Source organism: Symphodus melops (genome assembly GCF_947650265.1).
Source record: "Symphodus melops genome assembly, chromosome: 16".
NCBI lineage: Eukaryota > Metazoa > Chordata > Actinopteri > Labriformes > Labridae > Symphodus > Symphodus melops.
Window position 1 is genome coordinate 5,617,392 of NC_136706.1, and position 21,042 is coordinate 5,638,433.

Sequence of the window (21,042 nt, forward strand, 5' to 3'; positions counted from 1 at the left end):
TTAGGCCTGATTCTGATACATTGGCCGATTTCTTTCTTAGATCTGTAGAGATACAAACATACACATGTATTCCATTGATCAATCAATTATCAAACACTTGAAAAGAAAAGGTCACTCAACTGGAAAGTATCTGTGGATGTACACGCATGTTGAAGTTGTTCACAGCTTTTTGTAATCCATATAGTACCCTCTGCTGGTGACAGCCAGATAGACAACTGCTAGTCTAATACAATGAAACTCAAATGAAATGCTATTTGATTGGATACATCGAGAAATATCTAAACTTATCAGAGATAAAATTTGCTTATGCCAATAGTCATGATAGTGTATATCTAGTTCGCTCTGCTAAAGAAACCTGTTTCATGGTTTTTGAAAAGCTGAACAGAAGGGGTAGTATATAGGGTGTGTTTTTTGTTGTTGTCCTACATCGTGACATAATGAGCCTGTATGTCACCATGTTTCAATAGTATTATTGCTGTTATACAATGTGTGTGTGTGTGTGTGTGTGTGTGTGTGTGTGTGTGTGTGTGTGTGTGTGCGTGTCTGTCTGTCTGTCTTTTTAAAGCTTAGTGAAACACAACAATATGAATGGTAAAGGGAAACAATGCGGTTAGCCTACTTGACGAGAGCAGAGTGATGTAAGAATTTCCTGTGTGGACAATAACATCCACGGCCTTGAGAGCTCATTCTCATAATCAAGTCTGGGGCATCATTTGAGCCTTCAGTGAATGGTTCATTAAAAAAGCAGCACAAGCAGCGGAAGTGAAGACCACATAGGAGTGAGTGTGTTTGTGTTTGTGAAGCCATATAGCAACAGTAACTGATTCTGTGTGTCTGAATATGTGTCTATATCCACTGGTTCCATAACATTTATAACTACAGTACAGTTATACACTGACAAGTCAAACCCTTTTAAAAAAGTTATAGTTACATGTCAATTCTTTATTGAAGCCAAATGTTATTTAACTAAAACACAGCATTGTTTGGGAATAAGATTATGAGTGCCTTGTTAGTGTTTGGCCTACATTAGATAGTACAGCTGCAGAGACAAGAAATGAGAGAGTGGGGGGAAGACATGAAGGGGCTGAGGTTGGATTTGAACCCACAGCCGCTGAGAGGAGGACTACAGCCTCTGTACGTGGGGCGAGCTAATTAACTGCTGGGCTATCTGAGTCTTGACTGCCTTCTTGTGACCTGCTTCCTTTGTTGTGCAAACAGAAATGCAGCTCATTCACTCACAGCCAAAAGTTAAGTTGTCTTTTGGCAGCCCCCCCCCCCCGAAAGGCCCTCGTAAAAACAGGTGAGCTTGTAAATCACAGGGTTTACAAATTTAACAGCAGGCGATTCAATTCATAAACTGGCACAATAGCACTGTAGCCTAATGTTTCATGTTTGGAAATGATTTTATGACTTACTCACCTTTTCTGCAAAACACGTTTTATTCTGTCCGTGGAGATCACACCTGTGTGCTTTGAGATCAGAATAATCCCGTGACTCTTTAAAAAAAAAAAATCACCCAAAAAGTTTGATGAAAAGAACCACTGCAACATTTGATGGGACGTATCTTTCAACGCGTCAGATCATTGTCAAGTCTGACACCTGTTGCACACGAAGCTGAAGCACATGACAGAACTATTTTAGTTTCTACTTCTACCATTCCATAGTTGGAAAATAACATATCTTCAGATGAATGTTTCATATTGCTTTGAATTAGCTATAGCATTAGCCTTGTTTTAAATGGCTGTAGGTAAAATGTCTCTTTTTGCAATTTAAATAGTCAGATTTAATTGTGTCAGTTTAATTGTGTGACTCATGGCGATCCTTTTTCTCTTGTTGCTTGTACTTCTTTACTTGGTCACTCGGGGGCGCTGTTGTACCAATTGTGATGCTTTGTGCGATGAACGACATGAAACTTTTAAGCATCATGCTGAGCTGCAGAAACTCTTTCCTGTAGACATTTAAAGGAGTCACATTGTTTTTGTTGAAGATTGAAACTCGAATCTTCTGAATATACCTGATACGTTTAACTTTAATGACATTACTGAAAAAGTCAGTGGAAGTTGATTCATAATTTAGCTGGTGGTAGAAAATGTTCCTGTGCAAAAGGCTGACATGTCATTGCGTCACTCTAGTTTGAGGTTTCTGAATGTGTAACACAGGTCTGAGTGGGGGAAAAAAGTGGAAAATAAATATATATTAATCAAGTAAAATTAATTTATTTTTCTTCAAAGACAAACATAGGTAGTCTCTGTTTTAATATGAATAAAGTTTTACCTTTATATTAACATTTTCATTCAATCTGTGCCACTTTATTGAATTTAGAAATGTGCATGTGGTCATATGATCATGCTGAATGTCAAACATGAGAGGCTTCACTGTGGTTCAAAAGAGTCCCATTTCCCCCAGTATCTACTTGTACAATCAAGACACATGAGACTGCTTTGGGCTTTGACTCTCTGTGATTGAAAATGAGATTAAAGACAAGGTTTCATCTCAGATGAAAATGCCAAACAGCAAGGTATCTTTTAAGAACCATCTGGAAAATAAATGTGTCTGAGGTTTCAGAGACGCTGCATCACCTTCAGACACAGAGCAGGCAAAGCTTTCAGGATGTTTATTTACATCAAGATAAATAAAAACAAAAGCACAATCGGTAGAAAAGCAGTTCCTCAGAATGAGGCAACAGATGAGCTTCATCTCCTTGTCAAGATTAAGAAGGAGTCCCATCATCATCATCATCTTCATCATCTTCATCACACCCAGGTGAGCTCCTGCAGACAGAGGTGGTATCTGCACGGTCCTTCGGGATCTTGTGTAAAATGTGACACTGTGACACCATTTATCATGAGTTAATGGTTGTTCCAGTGTCAGAGGCGACATCCACCTGGGCCGAGGATCATCCCCTTCCAAACCCCGACTCAGCAAACACAAGAGAAGCTCATGATCACTTCATGAGCTCAGTGGCCATCACAGCTTTCCTGTGGAGGGAAGATGCAGATTTGGACTGTAGGATGGAGACACTGAAGATTGAACTCTCCTGCTTCTATACTGCTGACTTTATGCCTACATTCAGAATTTATCAGTATATTTGAAGTAGTGAAAGAAAATGGCGATATTCAATTGGAATATTAGAGCTGCACTTTTACACGGAGGAAGCTCAAAGCCTCAAAATTACAAGAAATTATATAAATCTTGAGACTTTTATCTAATTTTATCCAGAATTAGAAATCTAAAGCTAGTGACAGAAGTCTATTAAACATAAAACAATCCCAGATAGGATGAAGGATACTAATTTCAGAAATGTAAATCAAATGTCTAATGGCTTAGAAATATAGGAATTCTTGTGCATGTATTTCTAGAGGAGTCATTAAACGATCCTTTTAAGGGAACATGGGTAGCTGAATGTTGTTAATGGGTCACGAGGAACAGCAAATGTAGTTAAATGTAATGCAGTTAGGTGTGAGGGCTAAAAAGGGATTAACAAAAATGCTGCAGGGAACGGTGTTGATTTTGGTGAAGTTAAATATGGCACAGCAGACTGGACAACATTAACGGTTATTTGTAGAAAATATCAATCAGCTCTATGTCCTTAAACCGTCACCTGATTTAGCACTTCTTCTGTGACTGTGAGAAAACCACCCAACATGCAGAGCAAGTCAGGCAACAAACTGCACGGCAACTTTTCAAAGGAGATCGGGACAACTGCATGTGCAACGTACCCAGGCCTTCTCCCATCTCTTTAGCAGCTGCTCATGCTCTGTGAGCGCTCCTCTCCACTGGTTCAAATCCCGGGACGGAATACTTTCCTCATCTGTCAAACAACAACATCTTTAACGGATTTCAGCTATCACATGTATGGAGTCCCAGGCGTACAAAGGAGAAAAAAAAGAAAAAAAAAAAAGTCTGAAAATGATTTAATAAGTATTTAATGAAAACAAATATTTAAAAAAAATCTAAAATATGAAAGGAAAAAAAAAAAAAATATATATGTATATATAATCTTTTACCAACTTGGTCATCATTTTGCACTCCTCTGACTCCACACACAATGAGCTATCTCTAGTCTGATAATAGAAAATCAGTGTCATTGATGCTTTAACCTTTCTCCCCTCTGCATGCATTAACCCCATCTCAACCTTTCAGGCCACACACGGGGTGCAGATACCTCCTATGGAGAGGTGGAGGTCCACCTCAGACATATCATTTCCTGTGCTGGCCTCAGCGACACAGTGGTAACGGGCGTCCTTGATAAGCGGCCCCTCTCGAAGCCAGCTGCTCACTAACACCTCCCTCTGGCCCAGCGGGCGGCGGTACTCCATGATCGGCGTGTCCAGAGTGTGGCCATTTAATAGCCAGTGAATGCGGACGTCACTGGGACCTGAGGGACAGAATCGAACCTCATGTTTGACCCGTTATGGTCGTGATATTAGCACGCCACAGACACTCGACACAGACCTACTAAATGAACGGTGGTCATACTTGCCTTTCAGTGGGCTCTTTTGTGTCATGTGTAGTTTACATAACATCTAACATTTGAAGGCTAATTACCTCGATTTGAAAAAGTCTTGTAATAACATTTTTTACACATGCAGAATAATTCTCAAGTGATCATTCACAGGGATGAGAGGATATTAAAGAAAACAAGCAAGTGTTGAAAACCTTTGACACCTTTTTATTTAGCCTCCCTACCAATAACAGTCTCAAAATGTTCCCTAGAATTATGTACACCTAACTGTATTTATCCATATATACAAATATATTTACAGATGTTTACAGGCACCAAAAATAACCAGATAAAAGGACTGAGGTGTAAGACTTAGGAGCGTAGTATAATTTTGTTCTTCGGAGAGATTCTATAAATGTTACATTTTCAAGTCAGGATCCTGTTATATAATATTATACACAAACCAAACCGTACCTTTAATTTACACCAGATTGAGGATTTTGAAATCACTTGGAGGTTGACAGTGGATTTTTAAACATTCACTCATAATGCAGGGCGCCTAACGACAAACCAAAAAAGTCAAAGCAGGCTTCTCTAAAAGAAATCCAAAAACACGCAGAACCCCGTTAGTTTTTTGATTCATGGTAACATGCAAGGTGTGAAAATGTGGGGGAATTAGCAAAAGAAGTGGCACAGAGAAAAGGAAGGGTTAAGAGAGAAAAAAAAAAAAAAACAGGGAGGAAAAGATTCCAAACCGAGCAAGAGAGAAGGTGGCGTTGAGTCAGTGTCACAGGCACCACTCACCCAGGGCCAGGCAGAAGAGCAGGAAGGCCTCCTGGGCGTGAACCCCCCAGGCCTGGTCCTTCAGCAAGGGGGGCAACAGTCTCACCTCTGCCTCCCGAGCCTCCACATTGTGGGGCGAAGAGGAGACTCGGGAGGAAGAGGTGGAAGAAGAGGAGGAGGAGGAGGAGGTGGAAGGGGTGCTACTTCCAGAAGAGGACAGGGTGGATGAAGTGTCGACAGGAGAGGAGGCTGTGAGGGAGGGAGTGATGGAAAAAGAGAGTGTTGAGGGAAAAAAAAAAAAAAAAGGAAAAGTAGACCAGAGACGACGTGCAGTACAGAAAAGAAAACGGGGGAGCGAATGAACAAAGCAGAGGATCTAAAAAAACCAAACCTGCTGCAATAAATACAAAATAAAACAAATGAGGAGCTGCTTACACACTAGAAAAAAAAAGAAGATATTTCCACATGTGACTCATCGTTAAATAATAATTCTCTGTAAAAAGCCTCTTAAACTAAAACCTTCATTAAAAAAACAAAACAAAAACAACTTCAGATTGTTCCAGGGTTGTTTTTAGAAAAAGACGAAGAAATGATTGATATAATCAAGCATCATGTCATACTGAACATATTCACGTCATACACAGACCACAGAAGGAGGAGAACTAGTAAAGGGTTAATACACAGGAGCGTCAGAGCTGTATCCATGTTGACACGTCGACTTCACAGGGAGGGGGGAAAAAAACATTAAATACAGCATCATTCCAGGCAGCTCTACACTAGACCGACAGTGGTTGATTTCTTTCTAATATGCAAAGTCATCCTTCTCTTTTTCTGACCTTCAGGCCGGCTTCACCGCTCACTGGGTGGGATTAAGGCCCACATATCGCGTGCTGCAGATGGCAGCACAGCACAAGCAAGCCAGGCTAAAGTGAGCAACTCTTCCCTGAGTAAATTGAGTGTGATGCTGAAGCATTGACTAAAGTCCAAAAGCCCAAACATAGCTTTGAAAGAAAAAAAAAATAAAAATAAAAATGCAAAAGCTCATCATTTTCACTCATGCTGTACAAAAACACGACTCCAATTTGGAAAACATCAAGGTAACTTACCAATTTGGTAAACAATGTTTCCAATTTGGAATTTAAGAAATAGCTTTTCTTGCTGGACTGGGCTAAGAGGGCGCAGCATCCCAAAAAAAAAAAAATTCTCGTTGTCAGCTCTAAACCAGACGGCAGAAGTTGAACGCCTGACTTCACTTACCATGCTTTTATAAAGAGAAAACCTTTGCGTTATAAGATGTGCGAAGGAGGAGAGAGAGAGAGGAAACCGTCTTTGTGCTAAGGAGGAACAGTAGCTTCTGGTTAGCAGTAGGGTTCATCTGCGTCTGCAAACTGGATGGGCTGGGATTCACAGTCCACATCAAAGGGTTTCTCCTGAGACGGGCTGTCTTTGCAAAAACTGTGAGACGGGATCTGGCCGTTGCTGCACTCCGGCTCCGTCTCGTAGCCAGTGTCTCGAAGCGCCCGCAGGTTTTGCGAGGTCTGGCTGCCGTTCTGCGTGGGCTGCTCGGTCATGTTTATTTTGTCGGTTGCGGATGCCTCCATAAGCCCCGCCTCACAGGAGAGATACTCGGGCTGATTGGTGCTCTTGTGGCTGCCCAGCAGGGCGGCTCGCAGGCGCAGGCAGGGCCCCGGTAGGTACTGCATGTAGCAGTTGTACGCCAGTGCAGCAAGGAAGAGGAGGAAGAAGAGGAGGAAGAGGAGAAGCAGGGCGGTGCTGTTGTTTTGCTCTAAATATTCTGCCGATGGGTCCAGGCTCTCTGGGAGGGGGGCGTAGGAGCTGTGGGGAAGACGCTGCTTTGGCTGGAGCTTGATTGTGCTGCTTGGCGGCGGGGTTAGTGATGAGTCAGTCTGGGGAGGGGAGGTGAGCTGGACTGGGGATGTGAAGCTGGGAGGGGCGAGGGCTGAAGTTAGTGGGGCTTCGTCTGTCTTACCATTACCTTCAGCTCCGTGTGTGCTAGATGACTCCTGACTGCCAAGGGTGGTGGCGACATGACCCGCCTGGAGAGGGGGTCTGGATGGGAGATCCAGAGTGAGGGTGTACGCAGCCAGGAGGCGGGTGAAGTTCTTCCTGGCGGCGGGGGCCAACTCCACCGACCAGCACTCATAGTGGCCTTGATCCTCCGGAGCCACGCTGTAAATGAGGAGGCCATTTTCGCCGATGAAGTGGAAGCGGGAGGCCTCGGTGAGAAGGGAGCCGTTGGATTTCCACATCACCTGAGCCAGGTTTGAGTGAACGAGGCAGGGCAGCTCAGCAGAGCTCCCCGGTTTCACCACCACAGCCTGGTAGTCCTTCAGAGACCGGCCTGACACTAGAAGGCAAAGCAGAAAGACAACGATTAGTCAGGGCAGTTAAAAGTCTAGCCTAGCGGAGTGTAGCGTGCTCCACGCAGATGACAAGTAGAGGACAGTCATTCCTAACTCACAAACACAAGATGTCAACTGCAGCCCTGAGGATGAAAGCACAGAGATCTCAAAAAATCCAGGCTGATATCTACCAGAACATATCATACTTCAGGGGAGGCAGTCATGTTTGACTGAATATATTCACTGCTGTGATTCAGCCACAAGGCCAGCTTAAAAAAAAAAAAAAACCTTCAGTCACATTAAACACTGTGTGATGTAATTTAAATAAAGCACTCTGAACTTCTGGCTGATGTGGACTGAGAAGTTCTAGCGATGTTGTATCTGACATTACTTAGGTACACCTCCCATCCAATCAAATTGCTTTGTGGTTATAATAAAAATATAGCGACAAGCTCAACTCACAGCTCGATGTAGAGCTTGACAGATACACTAACAGCTGACTTATCGCAGACATACTGGTATTGTTATATTTCTGTTTTAAATTATTGTATTAAATGCCCAAAGTATTACTTGAAGCGATTTTGAAATGGGGCCATCTCAGAGTTTGTCCAGCAGAGGGCGCTCTGTTTTTAAATCTCAAAGCATCGAGTGCAGCAGATGAAGTCTCGCACCAGAGCAGAGCAACAATTTTGTTAAATATTTTCAAATTTGGAAATAGAAAAAGACTATGTAAATTTAAAAAAAAAAAAGAAAAGAAAGAAAACTCGAGCACCGTATCAATGCGATACAATAATCTATTTCTGTTTCAAGAATCCACCATCAGTCAGTTCTTTACTACGCTGTATTAAAGTATAATATTGGGAAAAAGAAAAATATAACTATCGTACATAAGTGTCCTTCACTGCACAGGTGTTGTTGCTTCTTTATCAGGTAACATAGGAGCATGTTGGCACCTACCTGAAGGACACTTGTCTGCATCACCATTCAGACTCTGGATTAACCTCCTAGAAAAACAAACAAACAATTTTTTTTAAAATGAGGAAGTATCCTTTCTGAAACTGTAAAGCAGGTCAAACTGGATGGAGTACAAGTTAAGATGACTCTTAGTGGTTCTGTGTTAGATAATGCATGAGCAGAGTACCGGTATGATAAAAAATAAATAAAAAGATTAGGAGGTGATAGAGAGGTTAAGTGCTGTCGGTCTAGCTTTAGGTGGACTTACTGATGCCGTCGACTTGGAACCTCAAGGATGTTGACGCAGGCAGCGCTGTGAGGGTCCCAGGCACAGTACGGGTCTCGAGCTAGGATACAGTCGTCACAGGACAGATACCTGCTGCAGAAAGCTGTGGGGGACTGGACTACACCAGAGTCTGAACCAGCATACAGCGAGCGCGTCTGTGGAAACACGAGGTCGTTCATGATAACATGCCACAGAACAAATTTATGTGACAAAACCTTGTAATGCAGCACAAGTTAAAAATATTACATCAGCAAAATCGCTTTCTCCAGACAACCACAAACCCACACTACGGGAAAGAATAACTTGCAGTCTCATCTGATTTTGAAGAAATGGCTGGTTTGGCTTTTAGCTGTCATGCAATGTTTTTGGCAACTTCCTTATGTGAACAATATCACTACAAAGTCATGCAGAAATTCAAACACATACTTACAGTATTACCAATGTCATACTGAGATGTTTTTATTACTGTGTTTATTCAAAGGACATCTATTATAGTCACTTTCACTATTATTGATGTCATTTGTCAAGTAGCATTGTGAGATGTGTGGCTCAAAAAAAATCCTTATTTATCTTATAGTGGCCTCAGTAAAATCATCCCTCTCCACCTGCCCACTTTCCTCTGATTGGCCGTCTCTGTTTGCTGCCTGAGGACTAACTAAACGTAACCTGGCGTAACTAAACGCCAGGTTCTGGCAAAGTCTTACAAAATTCTCGTAATGTCTCGTTCAGAGCAGCAGAAAACCCCATCCAGGGATTACGCTAAAAACTAACTGCGTCTCTTGTGTTTAAAAAGAAAAAAACATTGCCATGGTTGAGTATGGACAATCAACATTAAAAAACGATAGGTTTGTATTCAAATATGGATCAACATTATAGATCTCCTTTAAGTGAGGAAAGGCTTAATAAACATAGGATAGGATATAACTTTATTGATCCCCAATGGGGAAATACGGGAAAACATCAGTTGCTTGGTTGTAGTTGGATGTCGCTGAGAAGTATTACAGCAACAATGAGCACATGAACAGGTAGACAAGCTGACTGTCTATCTGTTACAGGGAAGTCACTGACCTGAGAGGACAGCAGCAGGTTTTTGATGGACTCCGAGTTCTTCAGGAGCTGAATCTCCTCCACAATATGCACTTGTTCTTCGATCACCACAGACTTGTGCAGGACTCCCTTATCTGGCCAGGAGAATGGTGACGTGTCAATAAGCCTCTTTTAATAAAATGACCTTCAAAGTCTTCATTACTAAAGATCAACACTCGAGATGAGAGCTTTGTCCGTATATACATCACTAAAGGCTGAATAAACTTAAAACTCAGGCTGTGTACTAACACTAGCACACTTCAAATTCAGAGACTCGTACAATGGGCTCACCTGTTCCAGTAAAGATGACATCGTAAATGTTCTTATCGAGTGCACGGACCCTCTCCACCACGACCTGAGTGTAGTTGACGTCTTTGGTGATGAGGCGAGGCCCGTTCCCGATGGGCAGGACGGGATCCTCCAGCAGCGGGTGGTCCTTCACAAACTGAAGGGTTTTGTCGGGCAGGTGAAGCGAGGTGCTGATGTTCTGCTGTCGCATCAGGTTGTTCATACACTGGTGGAGTGTGGAAAAAAAAAGGTGAGACACAATTTATTAACAAAGAATTCTTCTAATCGTTGTATGTCATGAATAAGCTCCCATTTTGGAGAAAAAGAGGAGAGCACTGTGACTACTTAAAAAAGCATTTCTTCACCTTTCAAAACACGGTTTGCACAAGAATTTGCACGAAATGTAAACACTTTTATGTTTGAGCGCACTTACTGCTCCTGGACGTGGAGAAGGAGTGATGCCGTTGTAGCGGACCCACTTGGTGTGGGACTGCTCCACTGTGGCCTTCTGCATGTACTTGCCCTTTGAGAAGACCTCTTCCACCGCCGTCATGTTGTAAGCACACACTGCTGACAGGCCCACGTTACCCCTGGAGGATGAAGATGAGGAGGAGGAGCAGAGGAAGCAGGAAAAGTCAATTTAGGGACACATTATCATGATTTGTTTTTTCTCGTCTGACCGCTACTGACCCCCGTCCCCTAAGACTGAATCACATCACTGACCACTGGGAGGTGAAGACCCCGTAGATGACGGTGTCCCTCCAGTCTGCTGCTTTCAGGATGAAGACGTCGTGGACCACATTGAAGACAAAGTTGAGCTCGGGCATGGAGCAGACCAGCTTGGCTTTCAGGAAGGTCGTCCATTTCTTCTGCAGGGTGCGCTGACCCCCGAGGTCACCCTATGGAAAAAAATAAAAAAAATAAAAGACCCATCAGCAGAAGGTCAGATGGTGCAGGGAGACGCAGAAGGAAGTTAATTAGAATAGAAGAGACGAGTGCAGAGTATGAAATAATGTTCACTGAGGCTGGACTGGGACACATCAGGTTTTTATTGTTTTATGTTCCTTTATTTCACCAATGTCTATCTGAGCGTCCTGTCTTCATAAACGTTTGAATATCAAAGAAATCTGCTAATAATAACAGTGAGTATAGTTACCCGAGACCCCTCAAGTTAATAAGAGTCTCTCGAAGCCTCTGAGGAAACATGAAGTCTGCTCTACCTAAATTGTCGCTGGATCCACAGACGATCTAAAGATAACACCAGCAGACCACCCCCCCTTTCAAGTTATATTTACAGCTAATATTCTGCTGCTACATTTTGAATGTTAAATAAAGTGATCTGAAGTGATGTTTGTGACAATACAGCACAATAATACATTCAATTATTCTTTATGAAAAATGTGGAGTTATATAATCAGTTATAATTGTGTCCTGTGAAGAAGAACGAGTTGTTTTGGGTTTTTTTACATATATTTTATTATATGCATGTATATGGATTTTTTTTTGTTTTTGCAATTTTCCCCTTTAGCACTTTCAAACTTAAACAATATTACGGAAAACTTTTAGGTTTTCGGTTTGTTAAAGCAAAAAGCCTCACTTTGAAGGAGGAGGGGGGTGATGACGTTTATGTCCTGTGTTAAGTGTTCAACTATAGACTGAATGTATGCGCCCAGTGTGATCTCCGTTCATGATACAAAACAGCTTGATTATTTGTTTGTTTCAGTGTGTTGCTCTCCGCTCTGTTGTTGACATTGTGATGAAGTAGATCTGGTTTATAAGTCAGTGTAGGCTTCAGACTTTTATAGTTTGCTCGTTGTGGTTGATTTGTACCATGATGCGAGGTCACATTAGGTCAGCGATAGAGACAATGAAGGGAGGGGACAACACAAACACACAGGCTGCTGGGATGTGCAGATGGTACCTGAGGTGTACTGACCTTACAGACGCGCGCCACCCTGGGGATGAGCAGCTTGCCAAAGAATTCGTATTCCACCGACACCTCAGTGAAGAAGTAGTAGATTTTATCGTCCTCGCCATCCACTCTATTTGCTCCTTCTTTGATCACGTCGGCAAAAACAAAACTGGGCTCTGCAGGGAAAAAGAAGAATGACTGGACTGCATTTGTAAAATCCTCATTATACGTTACGACACCATTTAATCCCTCTCATGACATATCTTTAAATAATCACAATATGTCACTTTTTTATATCGTTATTACCCACCATTAAGCCATGACGTGGAGTACTCGGTCCTCAGGAGGGACTGGGATGGAGAGTATCTGGAAATAATCGGTTCACTGCCTAAGAAGTTATAAGCTGTCCCCGAGTACAGCTCCCCATCTGATCGAGAGGCAGAAAAAAAAAAGCTATTTATTGCCTCCCAAAAACACGAGATTATTGGGGATTATTGTGCATTTTGCTGCAGGGCTCGCCACCGACAGCGCTCTTCAAATGAAACTGGCCTCAACTCACCAACCATAACAGTAGTGAAGCTTTGTGAGGGGTCAAAGGAGCACTTCCCCCTGCCGTCTTCAGGCCGACCGACCAATGAGAAGTTAGAGAGGTGCTGAAAGAAGAGTTCACAGATTTCACTTTAAAGTCTGCTGTCATGATTTGAATTTCCAACAACATGGTTTATTTATTGACTAAAACGTATCAACTTACCAAGTAGTCACACTGAGGCTGAAAGGCGTGAGTGCCGCACACATACAAGCGTTGGCTGTCTACGACTTGGAGCACTCGGATGTAGTTTAGGCAATCCCGCTGAAAAAAAAAAAAATAGAAACTACTAAAAAAACATACTTATTGTCGGTAACACTTGAAGACGATTGAAAGAGTGATGTTGACACAAGGTTGGGTTACTAAAGATAAATAAACGTTTGAATAGTTGAACGAACCTCCTTTGATTTCCCTTTCAGCGTGCACATGGCCATTGGGTTTTCCGCAACTTTCCACTGAACCTGAAAATAGAACAATGAAAATAATGAACACCAGTTTTTACGAGAATCATTTTTTTTCTTCCTTGTTTCAAAATTGGACTTTGATACCTTGTTATTTTTGACTGTCACGTCGCTCTTGCTGAGCTCAAAGATGGCCTCCCTGGCTCCCACATACAGCGCGTCCTTTTCCTCACTCAGCAACAGTGTGGTGTAGTTGTAGATCCCGGGTTCGGAAAACTCCATCAGGTCCAAATCTGAACACAAAACAGATTCCATTATGAAAACGGATATAGTTGAATATTACAACAAACCAGCAACATTAGGGAGCAGCTGGATGTGAACTGGATGTAAACGCTACGATGATGAAGACAAACCCCCTCACTCACTCACTCACTCACTGACTGACTGACAAAACAGTAAAAGGAGTGAGCTGCATTGGTTCTCACAGGTCTACTCAGGAGCTATTTATTCAACCTGCAGAGAGTAAACCAAACTTCCGCCTGAAAGGAAGTGCTCTAGCTTTTAGAGCCTGTGGTCAGACTGTTGACATACGAGTACATTGAAGAAACAGGTGTCACTAAAGTACTGTGAAGCTTGTATTGAAGGAGCGCAGGCACATTACACATATTGTATCTTTCTATTCAGTAAAGCCTGCGGTGAAAGTACACCGTGCCTACGTTGTTGTGAGCGCGACAAACCACATGCAAGCTGGCAGTGCGATTGTTATGCTTTGGATTAAAACAAAGCGTATTGTGTTGTTGGAGTTGATTAACATTGAGTAGCATTAGTCATTCTGGCTTGCATCATTTTTTCAAACAGCGGAGAACGTTGTAAATGTAGAAACTACAAAAACCACCCAGCAGTCCAACAAGTCAAAATTTAAGAAGAAAGCATGTCAGGCTACACATGAAGGGATCTCCGCCAGTAAAGAGCTTAGTGTATCTAACAGTTTAGATTTGATGCAGAAGTGTAAATCAGGATTAAGACAGTTCAGGTCTAAGGGCGCTAATGTCCTAGCGGTTAGGTGGTGCCCCATGTATGGAGGCCAGTCCTACAAACGGGTGGCCCAGGTTAAAGTCTGACCTGCGGCTCCTTTCCTGCACGCCATTCCCCGCTTGTGCTCTGCTGATATTTTCCTGTCCACTGTTCTATCTCAAAAATTACATTTGAAAAAATGACAGTCTATGTCTTCATGCATTTCTAGCAGGGCTCGTGGCTACTGTCTCAAAATAATTAACACCAACACTGAGTGACAAGTACAACTTCCCAGTTTGAGTGTGTTAGTCTCTGTATGACTTACCGGTAAGCACAGTTTCAATTTAAATCAGCAGAGGTTTCAAAAGAACATTTACTAGAAAGGGTTCAGTTTTCTAAATATAGAATTTAAGTGTAAAGGTGTTGCAAACTAAAAGCCTTAAAAACTAAAGTCATACAGGTTTGAGATGATTAAAGTAAGGTTGACTCAGAGAGAACTCATTAATGCTGAATATTTAGCATATGAATAATACGAATAAAACAGGACACATACTATTCACTGTTGTCAGCAAATATTTGTTTTTTTTAATTTTACTTCAAAAAAAATTCATTACAACTGTAAGCCTTTTTTCTGACAGTGAAACTACTCTTCAGCCTCTCAGTAAAAGGACTTTTTCTTCATGAAATCATCACGTCAGCCCTTACCTTGGTGTCTCCAGGACGTTCGAGGCACAGCGTGGGGTCCATGAGTGGAGACCTCCAGGAGCAGCCCCAGAAACACTCCTAGCACGCCAAACCCCATGTTGGACTCGGCTAACTTCGGAACTGTGAAGTTTCCTCTGCCAGACAAAAAGAGAGAAGCGACGCATTCAAAGTCGGTGAAGCAAAGAGAGGAGAGGGTGTTTTACAAGCAAGAGGTGATGAACGATTTCCTCACAGGCTGATCTTATCATGCAGCACAGACTCTAAAATGGGACAAGCATCAAATCCACTTCCCTCATACTGAGAGCTGGCAGAGCTGATTCATCCTCTTTAGTATCGCTTAGGAGGTCAGTGTGCTACGTCACACACACTCGAACGAAATCAATGAAAAGACACCTCTCAGACAATCACAGAAATATGGGATTTAAGATTATGTTCTCACAAAAAAAAAAAAAGGTACTTATCATGAGGAAGAAATTACACAAGAGCTGCAACAATGACGCAAACAATTGATCTGACAATTAAGAGCAGTTTATAATTTACAGAAATCCTTTTTTTTCCCAAGAAAAGATGCAACTATGACCTGGTTTAAGCTTCTTGTTTCTATGTTAGTTTATATAATATCAGAGGGTTTGCACAGGTTCAAACTAAATTCAGATACAGATTTATTCAATGATTTTCTACTTGCATTCTTCAAGTGATAATATCTAAACACTAGTTTTCCATATACCATGACTAATATCATGTTAAATGTGAAATATCTGTTGATGTCTTTGACTGCATGGGTTACAGTACATCACAGTCTCTTCCTCAGACAAACTGAGGAAGAGACACTGCGATAGTGATCAGAAACAATTCTGACATCTGCATTTTCGCACAGATTCTTCTTATGAACTCCCAACATCAAGTTTGTAAACTGACCAAGAACCCTGTTTGACATGTAGGGGTGAAACAACAAAGCAGGAAAAGCAGATTGATGTGGTGCTGCTGGTGGGGTTCAACACTGACGGAGCAGTGATAGAAAACACACGTGTGTGTCGTGAGCATGAAAGCCAAGCACTTCAATGGCATGTCGAATGAATGTGTGTGTTGTAACTCTTAATGTTACATCTTATGACCGCTGTATGACACTTCAGTTCACTGCTATGACCAACAGGCTTAACTAAATCCCCCCCTTATACTTATTGAAACGTACATTTTTGTTCTGCTCTGTTGATTTGTGTTTCTGTTCTGCCTCGGATCATGACGACAATGACGATGATGACGACAGTATTCGCTGGTGTCTATCAGCTCTAATCAGATATGCCCGCTGTTTTCCATTTGCCAATTTGTGTAGCGTCGTGATCTTTCAGCCTGTTCACAGCTCTCCCCTGGTGCAGGAAGTGCCTGATAAGGACTCTATGAGTCTGCGCTGAACCAATTTGTGTACGTGTTTTTAAAAGTTCCAGACCCACCTCAGGCTGTCGGTGTCATATTCAATAAAACCCTCAGGTTGTAATCAAGTCCTGGAGTCCTGTACCTGACCTTAAAATTGGAAATGTCTTCAATTTTTTTGGACACTGGCAAAAGCAATAAATGATCCTAAGATGCTAAGAAGTGATTTGATGAAAGGTAACAGGTAGTTTTTATAAAAACAAATGAGCTTGAAGTCATTTTGTTGCAGCTCACTCGAGTCTCAAATGTCAAAAATCAAACCGTATTCCAAGTTGCCTGTTGTAGGTCAGCAGAAAAGTGTGTGTGTGTGTGTGTGTGTGTGTGTGTGTGTGTGTGTGTGTGTGTGTGAGGGGGGGGGAACTCATGCTTTAAAGCTTAAGTAAAAATATTAACATAAATCTCTAAATCTGTTCTCAATCCTGCTTGTAATACATGCAATGTTTGTTGCCAAATTAACTGCAGTGGGAGCGCATGTAGAATAATCTTTTGGTCAAATGTCTTCCTCCCTCTCCAAACACTGTCGAACCGGCACAAAATATTGACGACCTCTTTAATTGTCATGACTCTAAATGTGATCAACACTGAGATGGTATTAACTCACACAGTGATTAAGGGACATAATTCAATAAAAAGGATGAAGTGCTTCCCTTTCTTGATCCAATCATGTGAGAGGAGCGGCGTGCTCGGTGTCAGCACAACTCCGGCTTTGTACTCTGGCTTTTCTCTCGTTGAACGAAGTTGAAGTCGGCTTTTACACGATTACTCGCTGGTCGCTGATGGAGCCTGTGTTTGTGCTTACTGAGCACACGTTATTTTCAATAAGCAGGAGGCAGGTGGATTCGGGTAAGGTAACGTGATCTGGCTCCAAAGCAGGTTATTCTGGTTTTGTCCTCAACGGGCCTGAAAAGAAGGTAAAGTACCCACAGCACACCTCCGCAAAAAAAAAAAAGAAAAAAAAAAAGGGTGGGTCTGTCACGCGAAGAAGGGGATAAAGAGGTTATCGTATGTCTTGTAAGACGAAGATAAAGACCGTTCTTATTCACATGAACCAACATGCAGTTTAGCCACGTTGAAATAACTACGATGTAATGAGCATTCAAGCTACTGAAAAGATTCATGTTCAGTCAAAGTAACAATCAACACCCCAATTCGTAGAAACTAAATAAAAAGGCACCCTCTTACCAGTGAAAAGTGAGGCCTTTGACTTCCTAGTTGGGTCATTTGTCACTATATCTGATTTAATTCCTTAGATTACAAAACAAAGGCTGAATTAAAAGGCCTGTCAAGCACTTTAATGACCTGGTAGCACCATTGTGGCTCAAATATAGGTTAGTAATCAGTTACCCAGTGGAGGGGGAGATATATCATGTGGCAGAGCACGAACAGACAATCAATGAAGGACACCACAGCTGGAGAAAAAAAAGGGAGAGACTGGTAATTGATTATTGATGTGGTTGTGAGTCAGAACAAATTGCCCCAGAGGAACGACCCGCCTAATACTGGCGCTTGGTTTTTCCTTTTTTCGTGTGAGGGTTTCCACCGTCTAAATCTGGCAAAGATGGAATTCCATCCCGGCTTCAGCCCGAGCCATGGACTCCACTCGGCTGAAGAGGGGGTCAAACACACAAGGACCTATTGTTTACTGAAGATGAGGGTAGCCTCCACTCCACTCCACCCCCATCACGTCCTCATCATCAGTGCAGAGTGCTCAACAATGAACAGAGAGGAGGGAGAGAGAGAGAGAGAGAGAGAGGGGAGGGAGAGAAAGACATATTCTCTCCCTCTCAACAAGTTCTCTTACAGTCGTGCCAATCTAAATACCAGGACAGCTTAACCCAGAGCTTAAGCCAACGTTTTTAAAGATCTGAGATCTGGGTGTGGAGGCGTCCAGTAAAGATGCTCCATTCACCTTCTTCGCTCTGACATCACACTCAGGACGAGAAGTTTAAATGCTGTTATCATGTGGTTTCGCTGTAGCAAAGGTTGAATATAGAGTTTCTGACAAACGTTTTTATTTAGCTGCTTCTAAAACAGCACATTGGAAAAAAAAACCTTTAGCATTGAACAGATTACAAGATGCTTTGATTAGCTTGAATTGTTTACATATAATTTCACTGATATTGATTTATTTGTAAAAGAGTAAACTATTGAAAGATGGAGAAAAAAAAACTAACCTTCCACCAGATTACAGTTAACACTACCCACCTAACCACAACCTTGCTAATGCTAACACGCATCTCGTATCAACAAACAGGTGGAACAAGAACATACTGGCAGGAAGTAAACCGTACGAAGCAGCTTTTTTTGCATGACGATCACACTGGTCACAGCCGCCTGATGCTTGCTGTGAATTTTCTGACTATTTGCTTTTTACACACATCAGCTCGCCAAACAGTCACCTTGAAGGTGCCAGACCTTTTAGAGGTCTGATCGGAACAAGTCAGGGTAAAAAAGTTGTACAACATTTTGTAACAAAGAAAGAAAAATGAAGCATATGGTTTGTAAATAGTTTCACTTTGAAATATGGCCAGATGTAAATCGATCATGAATTAAGTAGCAGTGAAATGCTCATGATTTGTCAGACCCGAATGACATGACTGGTACAACCTTTAACACAGCAGCATGAACAATCAGAGTGACACAGCGAAAATGGCTGCTGCGTGAATATGAGAGCAATAACATGTCTGATGACAGCAGCAGAGGCAGTCTCTCTGAGGCAGAGACTGAGGGACAGAAAGAGAGTGATGTCAGCGCCGTGTGAACGGATGAGATAACAAAACTGAATCCAGAGTGAAAAGCCCAGACAGACAAAAAATGTCGCTCTAAAAATCCTCTTGTGACACGCTGCATTAATAAAATCCTCAAACTAGACTTATCCCTCTATCACTGCACTCCTGACGCCCTCGATCACCAGAACCACTCTGAGACCCATTTAGGGCAAACAAAGCTTAAAAAAAAAAAAACCCTTGACGCATTGCTACAGTAGCAGAAAGAGCAGACTGGCAGCTACCCTCTGCTGCTGAGAGATTTAGAGGAGTGGCCACACTGGCCGGGGATATTTAAGACGGTTGCCATGCTGGCATGTCTCTTTGAAACCTTTGTGTTCTCCTCTCAGCTCTATTGGCTGGGCAGGGTGGTTGACACCTGCTCGGGGCCTTGGGGTTCCCAGCACCGAGCTGGTAACTGGGCACAGTCATTGGCAGACTGCCCACTGAGGGTAAGGGAGCAGGGAGGGGGAAACTGGAGCTTGACCTTTCTGTACATGAGGACTTTGAATCTGTTCGTGAGAATCAAAGAAGCCAATAATTCGGACTTATCGAGGAAGTGCTTTTATGTGCTTACGCCATAAAAGCCATTTAGGATGTGCAAACATTTAAATATGATTTATTGACTGGCTGACCAAGCAAGACCACAATGACTGCTGGATTATAGAACAGTAACCCATTTAAGCAAAATATAACAAAATCTTAACATGCTAGCCGAAGAATAAAGTTTGGTTACCTGCAGAGTATCTTTCTGAAGGATAAAATGATCAGAGATAGAGTGAAGTTTGTACAGCACTTCAAAACACATCCAGCACTCTCGGTTTAAAGGCTACAGGATGTACAAACCAGAGCCTCTGTCTGGTAAGAAGCGGGAAAACCTAGAAAAACTGAGTGTCATGCTCAGAGGCTTTGGTTTCCTCTGATTCTGGTATTTTAAGAGCCAAGAATCATCGGCCTATAAAAGGCACAATCAGTGTTAGAGAAATGGCGTTTGGTTCCAGGATTGAATTCTGGGTGATGCGGTGCGTCGGTTTGGTTCTCCAAACAAAACAAAACAAAACAATTGATAGTACTCGACTAAATTTGGACTTGAGAACACTTCTCTCCTGCCGATTCTGGATAACACATTGTCTGCATGTATGACTTTATTCAAAAGAAAGGAGAGTGTCATAAAAGGTATTTTATGAAGACTTATAGTTAGAGCAGGCTGATAAATAAAAACTTAACCAACGTCTCGGACTCACACCTCACTTTATTTCCTGATGAACTGGCAGGGTGACTTGTCACATAAGACTCCCATAGTGGTTTAAACACTCCCCACTTCATTTTAAATGCAGAGCGTGCAGGAAAAGAAGCTCCACATCCTGCGAGCAGAGACGATGGTGAGGGCACGGAGGGTGATGAAGGGTGATGTGAGGGATTTGGACATTCAGTGCCTGCCAACAACTCCAAGCCCTTCCTGGCTCTCTTTTCCATGTACTCACTTCATCATCAGCATCAATGCACAGAGATGCTCTTCTTCCCTTTTTGCCGCAGCACGCTGAGAGGCTGCAGCTTCTTCCCCCCCCCCCCCCCATCTGCTCCGTCTGTTGCTCTATTAGCAATGGGCCTAACCACGCAAAAACAAACTGTGCAATGGGAAATGTGTTTTAAGTGGTTCATTTAGTGGAAAGAACTTCTCTTCTGACAGTTCAGCAGGACGTTTTCAAGCTGTGAAGCATGCTACTAAAAACTGTTTCTCCATATCACTAAAAAAAAAAAAAAACTTCAGGAAAAATAACTCAAAGAAAAACATTCCTGCAATAAATTCCACCTGAGTTTACCCTGATCAGCTCAGCTTTCAAGGTGCTCAGATTTGATAGGGTTTGGATTATGTGGTTGTACTGGGAAGCATCAGCACAAGAATGATAATCATATCACATCCATGCATGCTTAGTAGGAAACAGCTGTTTTCTGCTGAAGATTCATCCTGGAGCGCCAAAAGCCTCGTGGCTATGTACAGAGGCTGTAGTCCTCATCCCAGC

The 21,042-nt window shown here is 42.3% G+C and overlaps 1 protein-coding gene across 7 annotated transcripts in view; it reads right to left on the reverse strand.

Annotated features, from left to right (window-relative positions):
- Positions 1–2,599: 2,599 nt before the first annotated feature.
- sema4d (sema domain, immunoglobulin domain (Ig), transmembrane domain (TM) and short cytoplasmic domain, (semaphorin) 4D) overlaps positions 2,600–21,042 on the reverse strand; it is a 42,977-nt gene continuing 24,534 nt past the window's right edge. For 4 of the 7 annotated variants that reach the window (XM_079365095.1, XM_079365098.1, XM_079365097.1 and 1 more), the window contains 14 exons: positions 14,823–14,956; positions 13,251–13,396; positions 13,101–13,163; positions 12,868–12,966; positions 12,676–12,769; positions 12,427–12,543; positions 12,141–12,292; positions 10,928–11,103; positions 10,638–10,794; positions 10,208–10,430; positions 9,899–10,011; positions 8,813–8,985; positions 8,548–8,594; positions 5,782–7,595 (listed from right to left, as the gene is read on the reverse strand). In XM_079365095.1, the coding sequence (XP_079221221.1) occupies positions 6,586–7,595; positions 8,548–8,594; positions 8,813–8,985; positions 9,899–10,011; positions 10,208–10,430; positions 10,638–10,794; positions 10,928–11,103; positions 12,141–12,292; positions 12,427–12,543; positions 12,676–12,769; positions 12,868–12,966; positions 13,101–13,163; positions 13,251–13,396; positions 14,823–14,956 (2,704 nt within the window). In that variant the 3' untranslated portion in view covers positions 5,782–6,585. Of the gene's footprint in view, positions 2,979–3,719; positions 3,812–4,165; positions 4,379–5,248; positions 5,477–5,781; positions 7,596–8,547; positions 8,595–8,812; positions 8,986–9,898; positions 10,012–10,207; positions 10,431–10,637; positions 10,795–10,927; positions 11,104–12,140; positions 12,293–12,426; positions 12,544–12,675; positions 12,770–12,867; positions 12,967–13,100; positions 13,164–13,250; positions 13,397–14,822; positions 14,957–21,042 lie in introns of those variants that run through there. The other 3 variants (XM_079365100.1, XM_079365099.1, XM_079365101.1) reach the window with 3 other exon arrangements.